General features: G+C 32.1%; 4 protein-coding genes across 6 annotated transcripts; 3 read left to right on the forward strand and 1 right to left on the reverse strand.

Annotated features, from left to right (window-relative positions):
• Positions 1 to 446: 446 nt before the first annotated feature.
• LOC106365421 (BTB/POZ domain-containing protein At1g03010-like) lies at positions 447 to 4,115 on the forward strand. 3 transcript variants are annotated; one of them, XM_048766613.1, is made up of 5 exons: positions 447 to 608; positions 1,162 to 1,228; positions 1,347 to 2,555; positions 3,021 to 3,267; positions 3,612 to 4,002. In XM_048766613.1, the coding sequence occupies exons 1-5, from the start codon at positions 517 to 519 to the stop codon at positions 3,647 to 3,649; spliced, it is 1,653 nt and encodes a 550-aa protein (XP_048622570.1). In that variant the 5' UTR covers positions 447 to 516; the 3' UTR covers positions 3,650 to 4,002. The 3 variants fall into 3 exon arrangements, with proteins under 3 accessions (XP_048622570.1, XP_013660310.2, XP_013660309.2); XM_013804856.3 differs by having other exon boundaries at positions 481 to 608; positions 3,608 to 4,115; XM_013804855.3 differs by lacking the exon at positions 447 to 608 and adding an exon at positions 909 to 1,071 and having other exon boundaries at positions 3,608 to 4,115.
• A 691-nt stretch (positions 4,116 to 4,806) lies between these two features.
• LOC125591775 (monothiol glutaredoxin-S1-like) lies at positions 4,807 to 5,993 on the reverse strand. The gene has a single exon (XM_048766616.1). The coding sequence runs from the start codon at positions 5,317 to 5,319 to the stop codon at positions 4,918 to 4,920; it is 402 nt and encodes a 133-aa protein (XP_048622573.1). The 5' UTR covers positions 5,320 to 5,993; the 3' UTR covers positions 4,807 to 4,917.
• Positions 5,994 to 9,096: 3,103 nt separating this feature from the next.
• LOC106365454 (F-box protein At1g69090-like) lies at positions 9,097 to 12,071 on the forward strand. The gene has a single exon (XM_013804881.3). It carries the CDS (start codon positions 9,424 to 9,426, stop codon positions 10,525 to 10,527), a length of 1,104 nt encoding a protein of 367 aa, XP_013660335.1. The 5' UTR covers positions 9,097 to 9,423; the 3' UTR covers positions 10,528 to 12,071.
• A 328-nt stretch (positions 12,072 to 12,399) lies between these two features.
• On the forward strand, positions 12,400 to 15,016 carry LOC106403921 (putative clathrin assembly protein At1g03050). The gene is made up of 3 exons (XM_048766112.1): positions 12,400 to 13,302; positions 13,788 to 14,651; positions 14,730 to 15,016. The coding sequence occupies exons 1-3, from the start codon at positions 12,633 to 12,635 to the stop codon at positions 14,987 to 14,989; spliced, it is 1,794 nt and encodes a 597-aa protein (XP_048622069.1). The 5' UTR covers positions 12,400 to 12,632; the 3' UTR covers positions 14,990 to 15,016.
• The last annotated feature ends 14 nt before the right edge of the window (positions 15,017 to 15,030 follow it).

Genomic DNA, 15,030 nt, shown 5'->3' on the forward strand with positions numbered 1-15,030 from the left:
TATTATCACATTAGTAGATAAAACACTATGCAATAAAATAATTTAGTGTTAACTTTTTGCTGTTAAAAATCGTTTCAGTATGGTATTGTTTGTAAATAGGTTTTAAATAGTTTATCAATAATTTTTTGAGCAGAGAATGTAAAATGAAAAATTAATTTCGGTTAGTTGAAGGCAACCAAGAGTGGACATAATCATGAAATTATAAGTAATCATTACAATTACCACAGGATCAACAAGAGAAAAATAGATGCCTTAGCCCATAATAATGAGATTGAAATGCATCTCATACATCAAAGAACACTAGTAGCAATTAATGTATATACATGCATTTGTTTTCACTAACTTAATTTCATGTATCATAATAATGACCTCAGCTTTACACGTAATTAACAGATTAATTAACCAAAGATATCAAAACTCTTTTTTTCTGTACCTTTTTGCATCATTAACTACGTACACTCCTTGTAATAACAACCACAAGAGCTCTTCTTCTTCTTCTTCTGTGAAGAGAGAGAGATGGGACTTTCTACAGTAGGAGAAGTGAAGCCAACTTTCACAGGAAAGAGAGGGTTTCGTCTGAACTCAAGCATCAGACATGCCTCTGAATGGTAATATATATAGTATTGTAATTTATGATTACCATTTTAGTTTTGTCTGCATTCACTAGAAACATGTCAGAAAAACGAATAAGAGATTTGTTCTTTCCCATGAAAAATTTAGCTAATAAAGATCCAAATCTTTTTGTATGTGATGTGAATCTCTGTAGCCACAAGTCATTTATTGTCACAATCTCTCACTGTTCATCAAAAACCAATAATTTCTCCATCCTATTTTGTATCTATGTGGAACATATCCGTACAATCACACTTCATTTGGTTCTGTCTTCATTTGAAAAGTTTGATGTTGACATAACCTTTTACATGTCTCAACTGTGAATCTAAAAATGGCCTCAAAACCAAGGAAAACACACACACTATTTTAGATGATAGATTTTACTGTTTCCTTATCCTAGAATCTTAGCGTTGGAGTCATGGAAGACACAAGCAGCTCTTACATGATCATCAAATTCAAGTCCACACAGATCTTTTGCTTCAATAATTCAGAAAATCATTATTGAAAAATCTTCAGAATCTTAATGGGTTTGTTTATGTGTTCTTGCAGGCCAATATCTGAAGTCTCTAGTGATCTTACAGTTCAAGTTGGATCTTCAAGTTTCTGTCTTCATAAGGTAAAAATAAGCAAACACAAAACCTAAAAACAGAGCATCTATACCAAAACAGAGGATCCTCTGTTTCTTGAGTTATATAGTTTTGAACTTTTTTTGCTTGTTGGTTTGGTGTTCTCAGTTTCCTCTTGTTTCTCGGAGTGGAAAGATCAGGAAGCTTCTTACAGATTCCAAAACCTTCAACATATGTCTCTCGAGTGTTCCTGGAGGATCTGAGGCCTTTGAGCTAGCAGCTAAGTTCTGCTATGGAATCAACATTGAGATCAACCTTCTCAACGTAGCTAAGCTTCGTTGTGCATCTCATTACCTAGAGATGGCTGAGGACTTCTCAGAGGACAATCTCGCTATCAAAACAGAACATTACTTCAAAGAAACGGTCCTCCCAAGTATCTCTAACTCCATACTCGTTCTACATCACTGTGAAGCCCTTACACCAGTCTCTGAAGATCTCAACTTGGTGAACCGTTTGGTCATAGCAATCGCCAACAACGCCTGCAAAGAGCAGCTCACCTCGGGTCTATTAAAGCTCGATTATACGTTTTCGGGTGCGAATATGGAGCCAGAGACTCCACTAGACTGGTGGGGGAAGTCGGTAGCTGTTTTGAATCTTGAGTTCTTCCAGAGAGTTGTCTCTGCGGTTAGGTCAAAAGGGTTAAGACAAGACGTGATCAGCAAGATTCTCATCAGTTACACGAATAAGTCACTTCAAGGGCTAATAGTTAGGGATACAAAGCTTGACAAAGAAAGGGTTATCGATTCAGAAGCAAAGAAGAAACAGAGAATGATTGTAGAAACAATCGTTAGGTTACTTCCCACGCAAGGAAGAAAAAGCTCTGTTCCAATAGCGTTTCTTTCAAGTCTTCTCAAAATGGTTATCGCAACATCATCATCCTCTGCTTCTATAAGCTCATGTCGATCAGATTTAGAGCGAAGGATCGGTCTTCAGCTAGACCAAGCCATCCTCGAAGATGTCTTGATTCCGACAAGCCCTAACGGAGTCAACAACACGATGTACGACATTGATTCTATCTTGAGAATCTTCTCTATATTCTTGAATCTAGACGAAGAAGACGATGATGAAGAAGAAGATCGACATCATCGTAACCGGTTTGGTGATGAAACAGAGATGATTTTCGATTTCGACAGTCCTGGATCTCCAAAACAGAGCTCGATCTTGAAAGTATCGAAGCTGATGGATAACTATCTAGCGGAGATAGCTTTGGATACGAATCTAACAACGTCGAAGTTCATAGCTTTAGCTGAGCTCTTGCCAGATCATGCTCGTATCATCAGTGATGGTCTTTATCGAGCCGTTGACATTTACCTCAAAGTAAAAACCTCTTGAACCTTTCTCTCATTTTATAAATTAGCCAGTTCACATATTGTTTTATTTAATGTTTTATAAATGGGTTGAGGCCACTTAAGTCGGTTGTAACTGAAACGATTTTCTTATTAATGCGCCTCACCACGGTTTAAACCGTTCAAAACCGGTTAAAATTAGTTTAATATGTTTTAATTAATCTACATTGGTCTTTTTGTGCACATCTAAATATGTCTAAATATATCAAACCAACCAATAAATGTAATTTAAATGCACAAGTTTATCTAATTTATTATTTTGTGTATATATAAATTTTATAATTCATCAAAATAATTTTATAATTAAACTTAAAATTAAAACATCTAATTTGTTTACGACTAGGTCCTACTTATAATCGGAGGAATACACCTAGTATCGAAACGTTTAGTTATGTCTAAAGATATTTTGAATATTGGTTTTATTTATTTTTGATAGGTACATCCGAATATAAAGGATTCAGAGCGCTACCGACTTTGTAAGACGATAGATTCACAGAAACTGTCACAAGAAGCTTGTAGCCATGCAGCGCAAAACGAGAGGTTACCAGTGCAAATGGCGGTACAAGTGTTGTACTTTGAGCAGATTAGACTCAGAAACGCAATGAGCAGTAGCATTAGTCCTACTCAGTTTCTATTCAGTGGTAACTGTCATCAGTTTCCCCAACGGGGAGGAAGTGGAGCAGGTAATTTTACTTCATAACCCCTCAGCATTGTATAATGTATAGTCTTTCTATACTCATGTTTCACAAAAACTATCATTTTTTTAATACATTTCCAATGTGATTTTACATATTAAATCTATTTTTCTCTTTTAAATGACCAATAGATTTTTAATTAAATTATTACCATTTAATTAATCGTAAATTAAATAAAAATATTAGTGTATTTTGTATTTTTTTTAATCCGCCTTAAATGTTTCAAAAATGACTTTCTTTGATAAATAGAGGGAGTATATAGTATGATTTAGCCTTTATTCGTCTATGCTAATTCATGGTTGTTTGTTTGGTTGGCTTGGATCACAAGGAAGTGGAGCGATATCACCAAGAGATAACTATGCGTCAGTGAGGAGAGAAAACAGAGAGTTAAAGCTTGAAGTGGCGAGGATGAGGATGAGATTAACGGATCTAGAGAAAGATCACATCTCTATTAGACAAGAACTCGTTAAAACTAATCCAGGGACTAAGCTTTTCAAGTCTTTTGCTAAAAAGATAAGCAAACTCAATTCTCTTTTCAGCTTCGCTAGTCTTAAACCTTCTTTGAAGGGAAAGGCAAGTACTGAGAGCCGTTTCTTGTTTCAGAGAAAAAGACGACACTCGGTTTCTTGATTTAAAAAACAAGAGTCTTCAAACTTCAATATTTTGATTTATTTGCATAGTGAATAATTATTATTTTTTGGTTGGGGAGTTTGATTTGTGATAGTGTGTGTATGTATAGCTATATATAGTGTGTGTTTGTGAAATGTGAGCGATCGTGTTTTGTCCAGTCTTTGCTATTGACTTGTATTTTATTTTTTGAGTTATTCTTGGGTTCACTTCCTAGAGTTCACCGACTAATAGAGATTAATTATTTCATATTTAGTATTTTTTAAAAAAGAAAATAAAATATTATCAATTTTATCATGATTTAAAAATAATAAAGTAAAAATAAATAAAAATAGTACTAGTTACAAAAAAAGAAGTTATTTTTAAAAATATTTTTAACACCATCGTCAAAACATTAAATCTTAAACTCTAAACCCTTGGATAAAGCCTAAACCCTTGGATAAACCTTAAATTCTTGGACAAATTCTAAATCCTAAATCAAAAAGACTAAACATTAAATCTTAAAAATACTAAATCCAAGGGTCTAAGTGTTAAGTGTTTTCAAGATTTAATGTTTATTGTTTTTGATTTAGGGTTTAGGATTTATCCAAGTTTTATGGATTATCCAATGGTTTAAGGTTTAGTATTTTGCTGACGGCGTTAAAAATATATTTTACCCAAAAATAACTATATTTTTTTTGGTCAATGCTATTGACTTGTATCAACTTTTCAATAATGTATTTAGATTCTTTCTTCCAGTTATATGTTTCCAGGTAAGTACTTACTATGCAAAGACGATCTTTTCTTTTTTTTTTTGAAACTTAAAGACGATTTTATTTCTTAACAATTGCTATTGCATTACACAAGCGAATTGAATCGAATTATTTTTCATTTTATGTATTTTTTTAGAAAAAACGACAATAATCTTTTTATTTTAACACTAGATATAGTATGTTTCAAACACTGATCATATTCTATACTAGAAATATATAAGTAAAAACATTACGCGCTTAATTGCGATTAAGGCGCCTCTTAAATCCATATAGCTCCGGCTCTTCTGAGCACCGAACCTAGTTGGTTCCTTACTTGAAGAGACATAAGCTGATTTGCACCACCTATGAGCTGTTGCCCTATGAAGACAGCAGGCACGGTCGGGTTGCATCCAAGCTCGACCAGTGCTCGTTCAATCTCCGATCCATTAGACATCTCATCTAGTTCGTATACCGTTGGATTCGCACCGTAGCCAGATATAAGCGACTTGATCGTATGGCTCATACAACATGAAGTCATGCTGAATATCACCACTGGCTTGTCTTCTAGCAATTTTGATATCTTCTCCATTGATATTATTTGTCTGAAAACGTTTGTGTGCGTGTAAGTGTATTGGTGCAAGTGATGGTGAGTTTGGTTTGATTCTGGTCCAAGGGAAGTCATTAGAGTATATATAGAGGATTTTTGCTTCCGGAATTATACCGGGAGCCCCTTATACTATACATGATTGAAATGACATAACGAGAGAAAAAGGTTGAAGAAAGAACCACAATCAACAAAATATTTTATCTCGTTTTCGATTCTCAAGAAGTTCAAATTAATTAATTATTGGAAGAAAGAATCTAAATACATTGTAAATGGAATTATACTATCAAGACCACGAAAGAGCCATATTTTCGTTTAAGTAGTACAAGCTGTGGAAGATGCTGCCTCTCTACGTTCGGATTATTCGATCGACAAGAAAAGAGAACTGATCAAATATATATACTCTCCAAACAATCGCATAATAGTATATGATTACTTGATACTTAATTATGGACGTTCATGTCATTATGTGCTTATTAGTCTAATGGTTTCAGGCATAAATGATAAGAATGATTCTAATAATGAACATTTAATTTATCAATAGCTATGCCAAAAAAGAAACTGAAAGCATTCAGCCCTAAGACATAGACTATCATTAGATAATACAAACAACAGAGATAGAAGGCGTATATTACCAAGAACATATTCGATATGAAGAAGTGATTAGACATGAACCCGACTTGCTTTTCTTTGTCTCTTAGATTTTCTGAAATGTCTTTCTATTTATACTTTTTTCCAATACTAAAATATTTATGAAATAATATCCAAGGAAATTATGAGTATATGCGGAGAAATGAAAAGGTATTTGAACGCTGTTTAATATTCCACCAAGGCGAGAACAAGATAAGCCACGTATGACGTATCACACACACACATTGAAAGAATTTACACGTTTATTCTTCTTTGAATGCTTTTGCATGCGTGAAAAAAACAAAGTTGTTTTCCGTGTTCATGATCGTATATATATATTTCAAGATCCTTGCGGTATATAATGTAAATTGGCTCCATAGAATTTCGAAGGGCCGCGCTGGTTCTTATGTGAGGGTCACACATAAATGTTAACATAGCCAATCATGTTTTGTTGGGGGTAAATGAGTTTTATCGTTGAAGCTCTATCATATATTCTTAGTATATAAATTTATGCAGAAAACTATAGGATACACTATTATTTTGTGGGAGATTTAATGTAAATTAGCAAGTTATAGATGTTGCTTGAAATATATTGCAGAACAAACATCACACCAAACCGCAGTTTTCTAAAAAAAAATTGATAACAATTTTAATTAGCTTGCTGATCGATATTTATACAAAAAATAATCATATTTATACAAAACAATAAGGGCAATTGTCAATAATAGCATCTTTTGAAGTTTATGTCTCAAAAATGACACTAGAAAGAGAAAGTCACAAAAATGACATTCATTAAAGAGTAAAATATCTCGAATACTATTGGTTTAAAATTAAATAACCAAACAAAAATAAATAAAAATAAATAAATAAAAATAAAAAAATGAAAAAAAGAAATTTTTTTATAGTTTCAGATTATATATTTTCATATTCGAAATTTTTATAATTTTTTTTGAAATTTTTTTTTTCGAATTTTTTTTTTTTTTTGAAATTTTCTTTTTATAATTTAAAAATACTTTTTGAAACTATTTTTAAAATTTTTATTTTTTATTTTAATATTTATTTTTTATAAAATTTTAAACCATAATTCCAAAATCCCACATGTTAACTCTAAACCCTAAAGTTTGGATTAATTAATCCAAGGGTATAAGTGTATATTTACCTTTTTAATAAAACCTATTTTTGCGACTTTGAGTCTTGAGTGCTACTTTGGGAACAAAAACTTGGTTTGGTGCTATCCTAGTCTTTTTCTCTTAAAAAAATTAAAATTTTACAAGCATCCCTAGATCAATGTACTAAAGTGAAATAAAATCAAAATATCCTCATTTTTCTTTGGATTTAATAATATTTATTAACTTAACTAAAAATGTTTAGTCTTCAGCATTGGAGTTAGATAAAGCAAGAGCTAAATATGACTTTGTCACCGATTCCGCTTTAACATTAGACAAACGAGGAATAATCAAATGAACATAACTGAAATGTTATACTGAAATAGAGGATATCAAAATACGATGCCACTGACTCAGAACAAAAATCCTCATATTTTATTATGAATATTTTCTTATATTCCATAAAATTGTAATGCTCAGGTTTCATTCTTAGAATATGATAATTAAAATTACACTTTTCAAATGCATGCTTTTAAATATAAAAATGTAGATTAAAATTATATTTTCATGAAACAAAAGTTCTGCAAATTCATTAGATTTTAAGAAAGCTATACATTTAGAAATATTCATTAACATTAATGATATATTTACGTTTTAGTGACTAACCCGCCCGTAGTTTTATATATAGCAGAATTTTATAAGTAAATATATTGCTATGTTTAAATAATTTAGACTTCTTATTTTAGTAAATTTTATACGTGGTTTACGAATTTTAACCAGTTTTAATGGTGAATGATATTATAAATGATTTTTTTTTTAAAAGTGAATTTCTGAATTTAATGTATTTTTTTATGTTTGATTCATATAGTACATTTATGAGAAAATATGGAGAAATACACTTACATGAGATATTAATTTCTTTTGAAAAATACACTTTTGTATATATGAATTTACCAAATTTTCATATATGAATATTTAATATTATCATCAAATTTTTATCATCATAATTTATTTTATGTTTATACAGTTTCAAAATAATAAGATATTAAAAAAAACAAATCTTAATAATACCTACAGATATATATATATATATATATATATATATATACCTTTTTGAAAAAATTAAAAAAGAAAACAAACCTGCGTCTTCTTCATAATCATTCATCAGCCATTTTTGCAAAATATTTTTCACTTTTTAAATTCCATAGTTTCTTTTTCTATCATTCACAAATTTTTTATTCTTTATCCATACTTTAAGTGTAGTTTAAATTTCTAAGTTTACATAGTCTCTTACCCTTCAAATGTATGTTTGATCTCTGTAACTTTATCATCTCGCTTTTGATAGTTCTCTTAAGATTATGAATCAAAATTTAGTTTTTTTTATGACTTTAAAATCAGATTTAGGTTTCTAATTTTGCTTGTGTTTTTTTCTAAAAATAGTTTGATTTTTTGTTTTTGTTTTGTAAAGAAAAAGCATGCTGCATAGATCTGAAAATTTTGGAGCTTGGAATGAATAAGTAAAAGACATTAATTTTTATAGAGAATGAGAAATCGGGCGATTTATTTATATAAAATAAAAAAATAAAAGTGTACAAGATAAACTTCATGATAAAATCACAAACATCATAATTTATTTATTTTATAATAATAATGTTATTTTAAAATTCTTAATAGTAAAATAATATATTTATCTCAAACTCAGTTTTATTCCTAACATAAATGATAATAATATAATATTGATATTATTCATATTTCGAATTTGTGTTTTATTTATTCAAATAAAAAATATGGATAAAATTTCTTTTTACATTTGATAAAGTGTAGTATTAAAAAAATAAATTATAATTTACAAATTTCAAACTATTAATAGAGTATTTTCAAATTGTCCCTACATTTATTTAAATAAAATATAGACTATACTTATAAAGTTTATGAAAATGGGATACAAAATATTTAAAAATTTTGTAAATTTTTTAATATTTTTTTATCAACAGATTTTTTTATAATTAAAAATAAAATAAAACAGTTTATAGGTGAAGTTGTTATATATATATATATATATATATATATATATATTATATAAGATGTGATATCTTAATGATGCCAAAATTTTAATTAGAATTAAATGAAATATGAATTTATTAGAGATGGTCCAATTTTAAAACAAAAATCACACTTGAATAGAAATTATGATTTATATTTTAATAAAATAAATATCATTTAAAAAAAGAAGGAGATTCTTGTCCTTTTTAGATTGTAGATGATCTGCACCATAATGATCATCTATATTCATCATATGTTCTACATATTCTGCTGTTTAAATAATTTTTTTTACTATATATATATCTTATAGACATGAATCAAATTAAGGTTTTTGATAGAGTGAAAACTAAAAATCTAATATTTTCTCCCAAACCGAAGGCTTAGCCGTCAAGATTTTTGTGAGATGGCTTCACCACCGTTGTTAGCCTTAGCCCAATCTCCTCCTCGTTGCTGGTCCGAGCTTCCTCTAGATCTGATGCAACTGATTTTCGAACGCCTTAGCTTTACTGATTTCGAAAGAGCTAAATTGGTTTGTTCATCTTGGCAAACTGGTTCAAGACAATCTAAGCCAAACAATAAGATCCCTTGGATGATTTTACTCCCCGAGGAAAAGAGTTACTGTCTCTTGTTCAATCCTGAAGATAGAGAAGAAAAGCTCTACAAAACTGGCGACTACTTTTCAAATAATATTTATTGTATGGCGACTTGTAGAAGCTGGCTTTTGATGGATCCTAGTTATGAAAACAAGGAACACCCTGTTTATATTTTTAATCTCTTAACCCGCGAGAGGATCAATCTACCTCTTACTACACCAGAACGACTTTACTCCGCCATATTGTGGATAGACGATAAAACCAAAGATTACCTTGTTATAGGAAAAACTCTGGCTTATGTAAAGAAAGGTTATAACTCGTGGAAACAAATCTCGAATGGTATCCAAAACCAAGAAGACATGGTATTCAAAGATCACAAGCTCTATTTTCTCACCAATGATGAACTCCATATTTTCGACTTTTCTGGTGAATTTCCGCTACAACTTTCCAGAGCTAGCCTAGGAGGAGGGGGACGCGTGGATAAAATATTTAGCTTCAGGATGAGATTCCCTGGAGTTCCATGGTATGTCCAAAAGGTTCGCAAGAAGAAAAATGTGGTTCTCACTGTACGAGGAGATGTCTTAATTGTTAAGAGCAAAAATCCTGCTATGTCCGAGACATGGACCTTTAAAATCTTCAAAATGGATTCATCATCAAAGGGCTTGGAGGAAATTTATTCGTTGGGAGATGAGGCGATTATTTTGGATTTGGGTATTACAGTGCTTGCTAAGGACCAGGAAGGCGTCATTAGTAACTCTATTTACTTCACTGATGAAGAGATACATTGGTACGCCACTGAAATCTTTGTATTCAATCTGGATACCAAAAAGGTTGAACAACTACCACCACTAGTTTCTTCATGTGCTTCATTCTCTAGAGCTCGTTGGTTCTTACCAAGTTTCAGGATTGATTGATGATCCCTATCTATAGGTGTTTCTCTTGGTTGCTTTACTAATAACTAGCATATAATTTCTGGAAGTGATTTTATTTTGGGAAAATTGCCAAAAGAGAACAAAAAAATCAGGTTGTTGTCCCTTTAGTATAAAACTAATTTTGTCTAGTTTTTCTCTTTTTTAGCCTTTGTATTTCTGAAAACTAATGAAATAAATAATTTTATGAATCAAAAAAATTATTAAAAATATAAACAATTAATAAAACATCCATATACACAAGCTGGTAATTTTCTTTTGCTCAAAAACTTGGTAAATAAGATTATTAAAATACGTTCTACTAAAAGTAGAATGCGTCTTCTATGAAAAATGGTATAGTAGAAAACGATTTCTAAAATAAACACGTTCATCTACTTCTTTTAGAACGTTCATTTTACTATTTACTAAATTTCTAAAAAAGAGGAATGCACATTCTCCTAATCGTAAAAGTATCCACTTTCCTTCCAAATGCATCTTCTACTTTTATAAAGTATTCTAAATTTCGAGGAATGTGTTTTCTACAATGTAATCTTACGTCTACTCAAAGTAGAAAGTGTATTCAGAATTTTTATCATTCTTCTAAACTTTTAGAAGTCGCCTTCTACGGATAAGAATACTTGGATTTTTGCGAAAATTAATGAAATTTCAGTTAAGAAAATATTCTAAAAATCTCTTAGAAATATTTTAACTTTCTAAAACGTGTTACGGTCGATTTTACTTGAAAAATTAAAAAAAAAACGATTATTCCTTCTCTTCTTCATCAATCTATGGTTTTTCCATAGTTTTTCTTTTGATTCTTCTCACAAACTCTTGTTCTCTATGATGCATATCTATACCTCTTTTTTTTTCGATTGCCTTTCAACTGTTTTTTACCTTTTTTCCATTAACTTTTTTTTTTAAAATTCAAATTAACTTTTAAATTGTGTTTAATTAGATTAAATATAGGGTTAGTTTTGGGATTATGAGAAAAAATATACTATTGAGACAACTTTATGTTGGTTTTATACTAAAGGGACAACAACCTTGTTTTTTTGTTCTCTTTTAGCAATTTTCCCTTTTATTTTTAAGTATAAAAAAATATTAATAACTGTTCTTATATGAAAAATTAACAAATGTTTTTGAATAATTCAAGTGGAACCTAACGAAATAAAAAAACATATTGATGAACAAGTGATTTTCCATTTGAAAAAATCATGGTGAGAAAGTTTTAGGTGAGACTGACAAGTAGAAAATTGATCGAACAGTTGGTACTTTTAAGCGTTTTTCTTTGTTTTATTTCTCAGACTTATGTTTACTATTTTCTACGATTATTTCAGTTATTGGATTTATGGATTTATTTTGTATTTATATGAAAATCGACTTTCAGACCTTTTTAGAGATTTTGAGATATAAGTTGTTGATTAGTAACACGCCGGTCTCGAGTGTTGATGAGACGTGTGTTACATTTTGGTATCCTTATACTATTCTAGATCAAACACGCTTAATTCAGAAGTTCTAAAAAAATATGTCCCTAAAAAATAAGTGTATTTTTGTGATATACGTAGTCAAATCAATTATCTTAAACATTTTCATATATCACATACCGGGATGTTATAAAAGCCTCATCAAGGTATATGCTATTACAAAGTCTAGTTATAAATTATATAACCTCATCTAAACAAAGATTATCGAAATTGTGTGTACCATGGCTAAAAAACGAAGATCACAGGAACGAGATTGACTCCTTAATCAGTATCTCCTCCTTCCACAATTAATGGCAAAGACAAGGAACGAGAATGACTCCTTACTGGAAAATTTCAGTTTACCAATTAAAAAGGTCACGTGGCATATTAATCACCGGCCAAAGTCTCCGAGAACCTCGGCGACTTGCATGGTAAAAATCAACGTACACCAAAGAAACTACATTGACGAAACAAAACAACATACACAATTGAAGACAACAAAGAAACAAAAAGACACACAAAAGGAGAAGAGAGGAAACGAGAACAAAAAAATAAAACAATCCTCTCGTTCTTCCCTTTTCTCTCTTCATCTCATTGTCTTGTTTTTCTTTATCTAACTAAAATACATTTATAATAAATCACAAAAATATGAGTTCTAGTAAACTTAAACGAGCAATAGGAGCCGTGAAGGACCAAACAAGCGTCGGTCTAGCCAAAGTCAACGGCCGAAGCGCTTCTTTATCAGAGCTTGACGTTGCCATCGTCAAAGCCACTCGTCACGAGGAGTACCCAGCGGAAGAGAAGTACATAAGAGAGATTCTTAGCCTAACTTCTTACTCACGCAACTACATCAACGCATGCGTCAACACGCTTTCTAGACGTCTTAACAAAACCAAATGCTGGACCGTTGCTCTCAAAACCTTGATTCTGATCCAACGTCTCTTAGGAGAAGGCGATCGAGCCTATGAGCAAGAGATCTTCTTCGCTACTCGCCGTGGGACAAGGCTTCTCAACATGTCTGACTTTAGAGATGTTTCTAGGTCAAACTCATGGGACTACTCTGCTTTTGTAAGGACTTATGCCTTGTACCTCGACGATAGGCTTGATTTGAGGATGCAAGCTAGACATGGGAAACGTGGAGTTTACTGCGTTGGAGGAGATACCGTGGATGACAAGCAAGATAAGCCCGAGGCTGATCTCTCCAAGGCTATAGTGGTTAGGTCACAACCTACCGCGGAGATGAAAACAGAGGAGATATTCACCAGAGTACAGCATTTGCAGCAACTTCTTGACCGTTTCTTGGCTTGTCGTCCAGCAGGTACTACAAATACAATCCGACTTATGCGATTCACACGAATAGAACATTTTCAGCAATTTCTTAAAATTTCCTAGGGTGGCAAATCAGTTATAACCAAAACGATTTTATTAAAATTTGATTAACGCTATTCAAATCGGTTCAAACCATTCGATTAAAATTGGTCTAAATCGATATAATTAATCAGAATTTATTTAATCAATTAATAATGTTAGTGTAAATCCATATATTTGTCTAATTTATATTCTCTAATTTTTATAATTCATAAAATAATTTTATAAATATAAAAACTAAAATATTTAATATATAATATATATATCAATACTAATTAAAGTGTAGGCTTCACTAGACCTCAAATAATCCGTCTAGTCATAGTCACGCTTTAACAATTTATTCAACATTGTACAAAATAAACAACTTACATCACATCCATTTGTTTTCTTGTTCTATGCTATGTTCATTTTGTAACAAGTTATGTGCATAAACAGGAAGCGCGAGGAACAATAGAGTTGTGATTGTGGCTCTGTATCCGATAGTGAAGGAGAGTTTTCAGATATATTATGATGTGACAGAGATAATGGGTGTTTTGATCGAGCGATTCATGGAGTTAGAGATTCCTGATTCGATCAAGGTCTATGACATTTTCTGTCGTGTCTCTAAACAGTTTGAAGAGCTTGACCAGTTCTACTCCTGGTGTAAGAACATGGGTATCGCTAGGTCCTCTGAGTATCCAGAGATAGAGAAGATCACGCAGAAGAAGCTTGAACTCATGGATGAGTTTATAAGAGACAAAACCGCTTTAGAAGAGACCAATAACTCAAAATCTGTTAATGAGGAAGATGATGATGAAGCGAGAGAAGAGGAAGTAAAGGAGGAGCAGGAAGAAGATATGAACGCCATCAAGGCCTTACCTGCACCTCCACCAAAAGAAGATGAAGAAGAAAAAACAGAGGAAGAAGCAGAGGAACCAGTGATAATAGAGGAGGAGAAGCAAGAAGAGGTTGGTGATTTGCTGGATCTTGTGGATATAAGCAGCGGTGAAGCTGGAGCAGCTGGAGATAACTTAGCATTGGCTTTATTCGATGGCCCTTACGCGAGTGGTTCGGGTTCAGAGTCCGGTCCTGGATGGGAAGCGTTTAAGGATGATGGAGCAGATTGGGAGACGGCTTTGGTGCAGTCAGCTACAAACTTATCAGGACAAAAGACTGAACTCGGAGGAGGCTTTGATATGTTGCTTCTCAACGGAATGTATCAGCACGGAACTGTGAACGCCGCCGTGCAAAACTCAACGGCTTATGGAGCCAGTGGAAGTGCAAGCAGTATGGCATTTGGTTCTGCAGGAAGACCAGCAGGTTTGAAAAGAAACATTACTTTGCTCTGTTTACTCTGTTTTCATTTGCATTCTACTAATTTACTATGTATGATTACAGCAACAATGCTGGCACTTCCAGCACCAGCAATGGCCAATGGAAGCAGCAATGGGCCGGTAGTACCGATGGATCCATTTGCAGCTTCCTTGGTGGTTGCGCCGCCAGCTTATGTGCAGATGAATGAGATGGAGAAGAAACAGAGAATGTTGATGGAAGAACAGACTATGTGGGAACAATTCTCAAGAGAAGGAAGACAAGGACACATGAATATAAGACAAAACCAAAACCAGCCTAATTACTCTTACACACCTCAATATTGATTCTGTCTGCAGCCCTTTTTGTCTACTATTATTAATCTTGG

Source organism: Brassica napus, chromosome C8 (genome assembly GCF_020379485.1).
Source record: "Brassica napus cultivar Da-Ae chromosome C8, Da-Ae, whole genome shotgun sequence".
Classification (NCBI taxonomy): Eukaryota; Viridiplantae; Streptophyta; class Magnoliopsida; order Brassicales; family Brassicaceae; genus Brassica; species Brassica napus.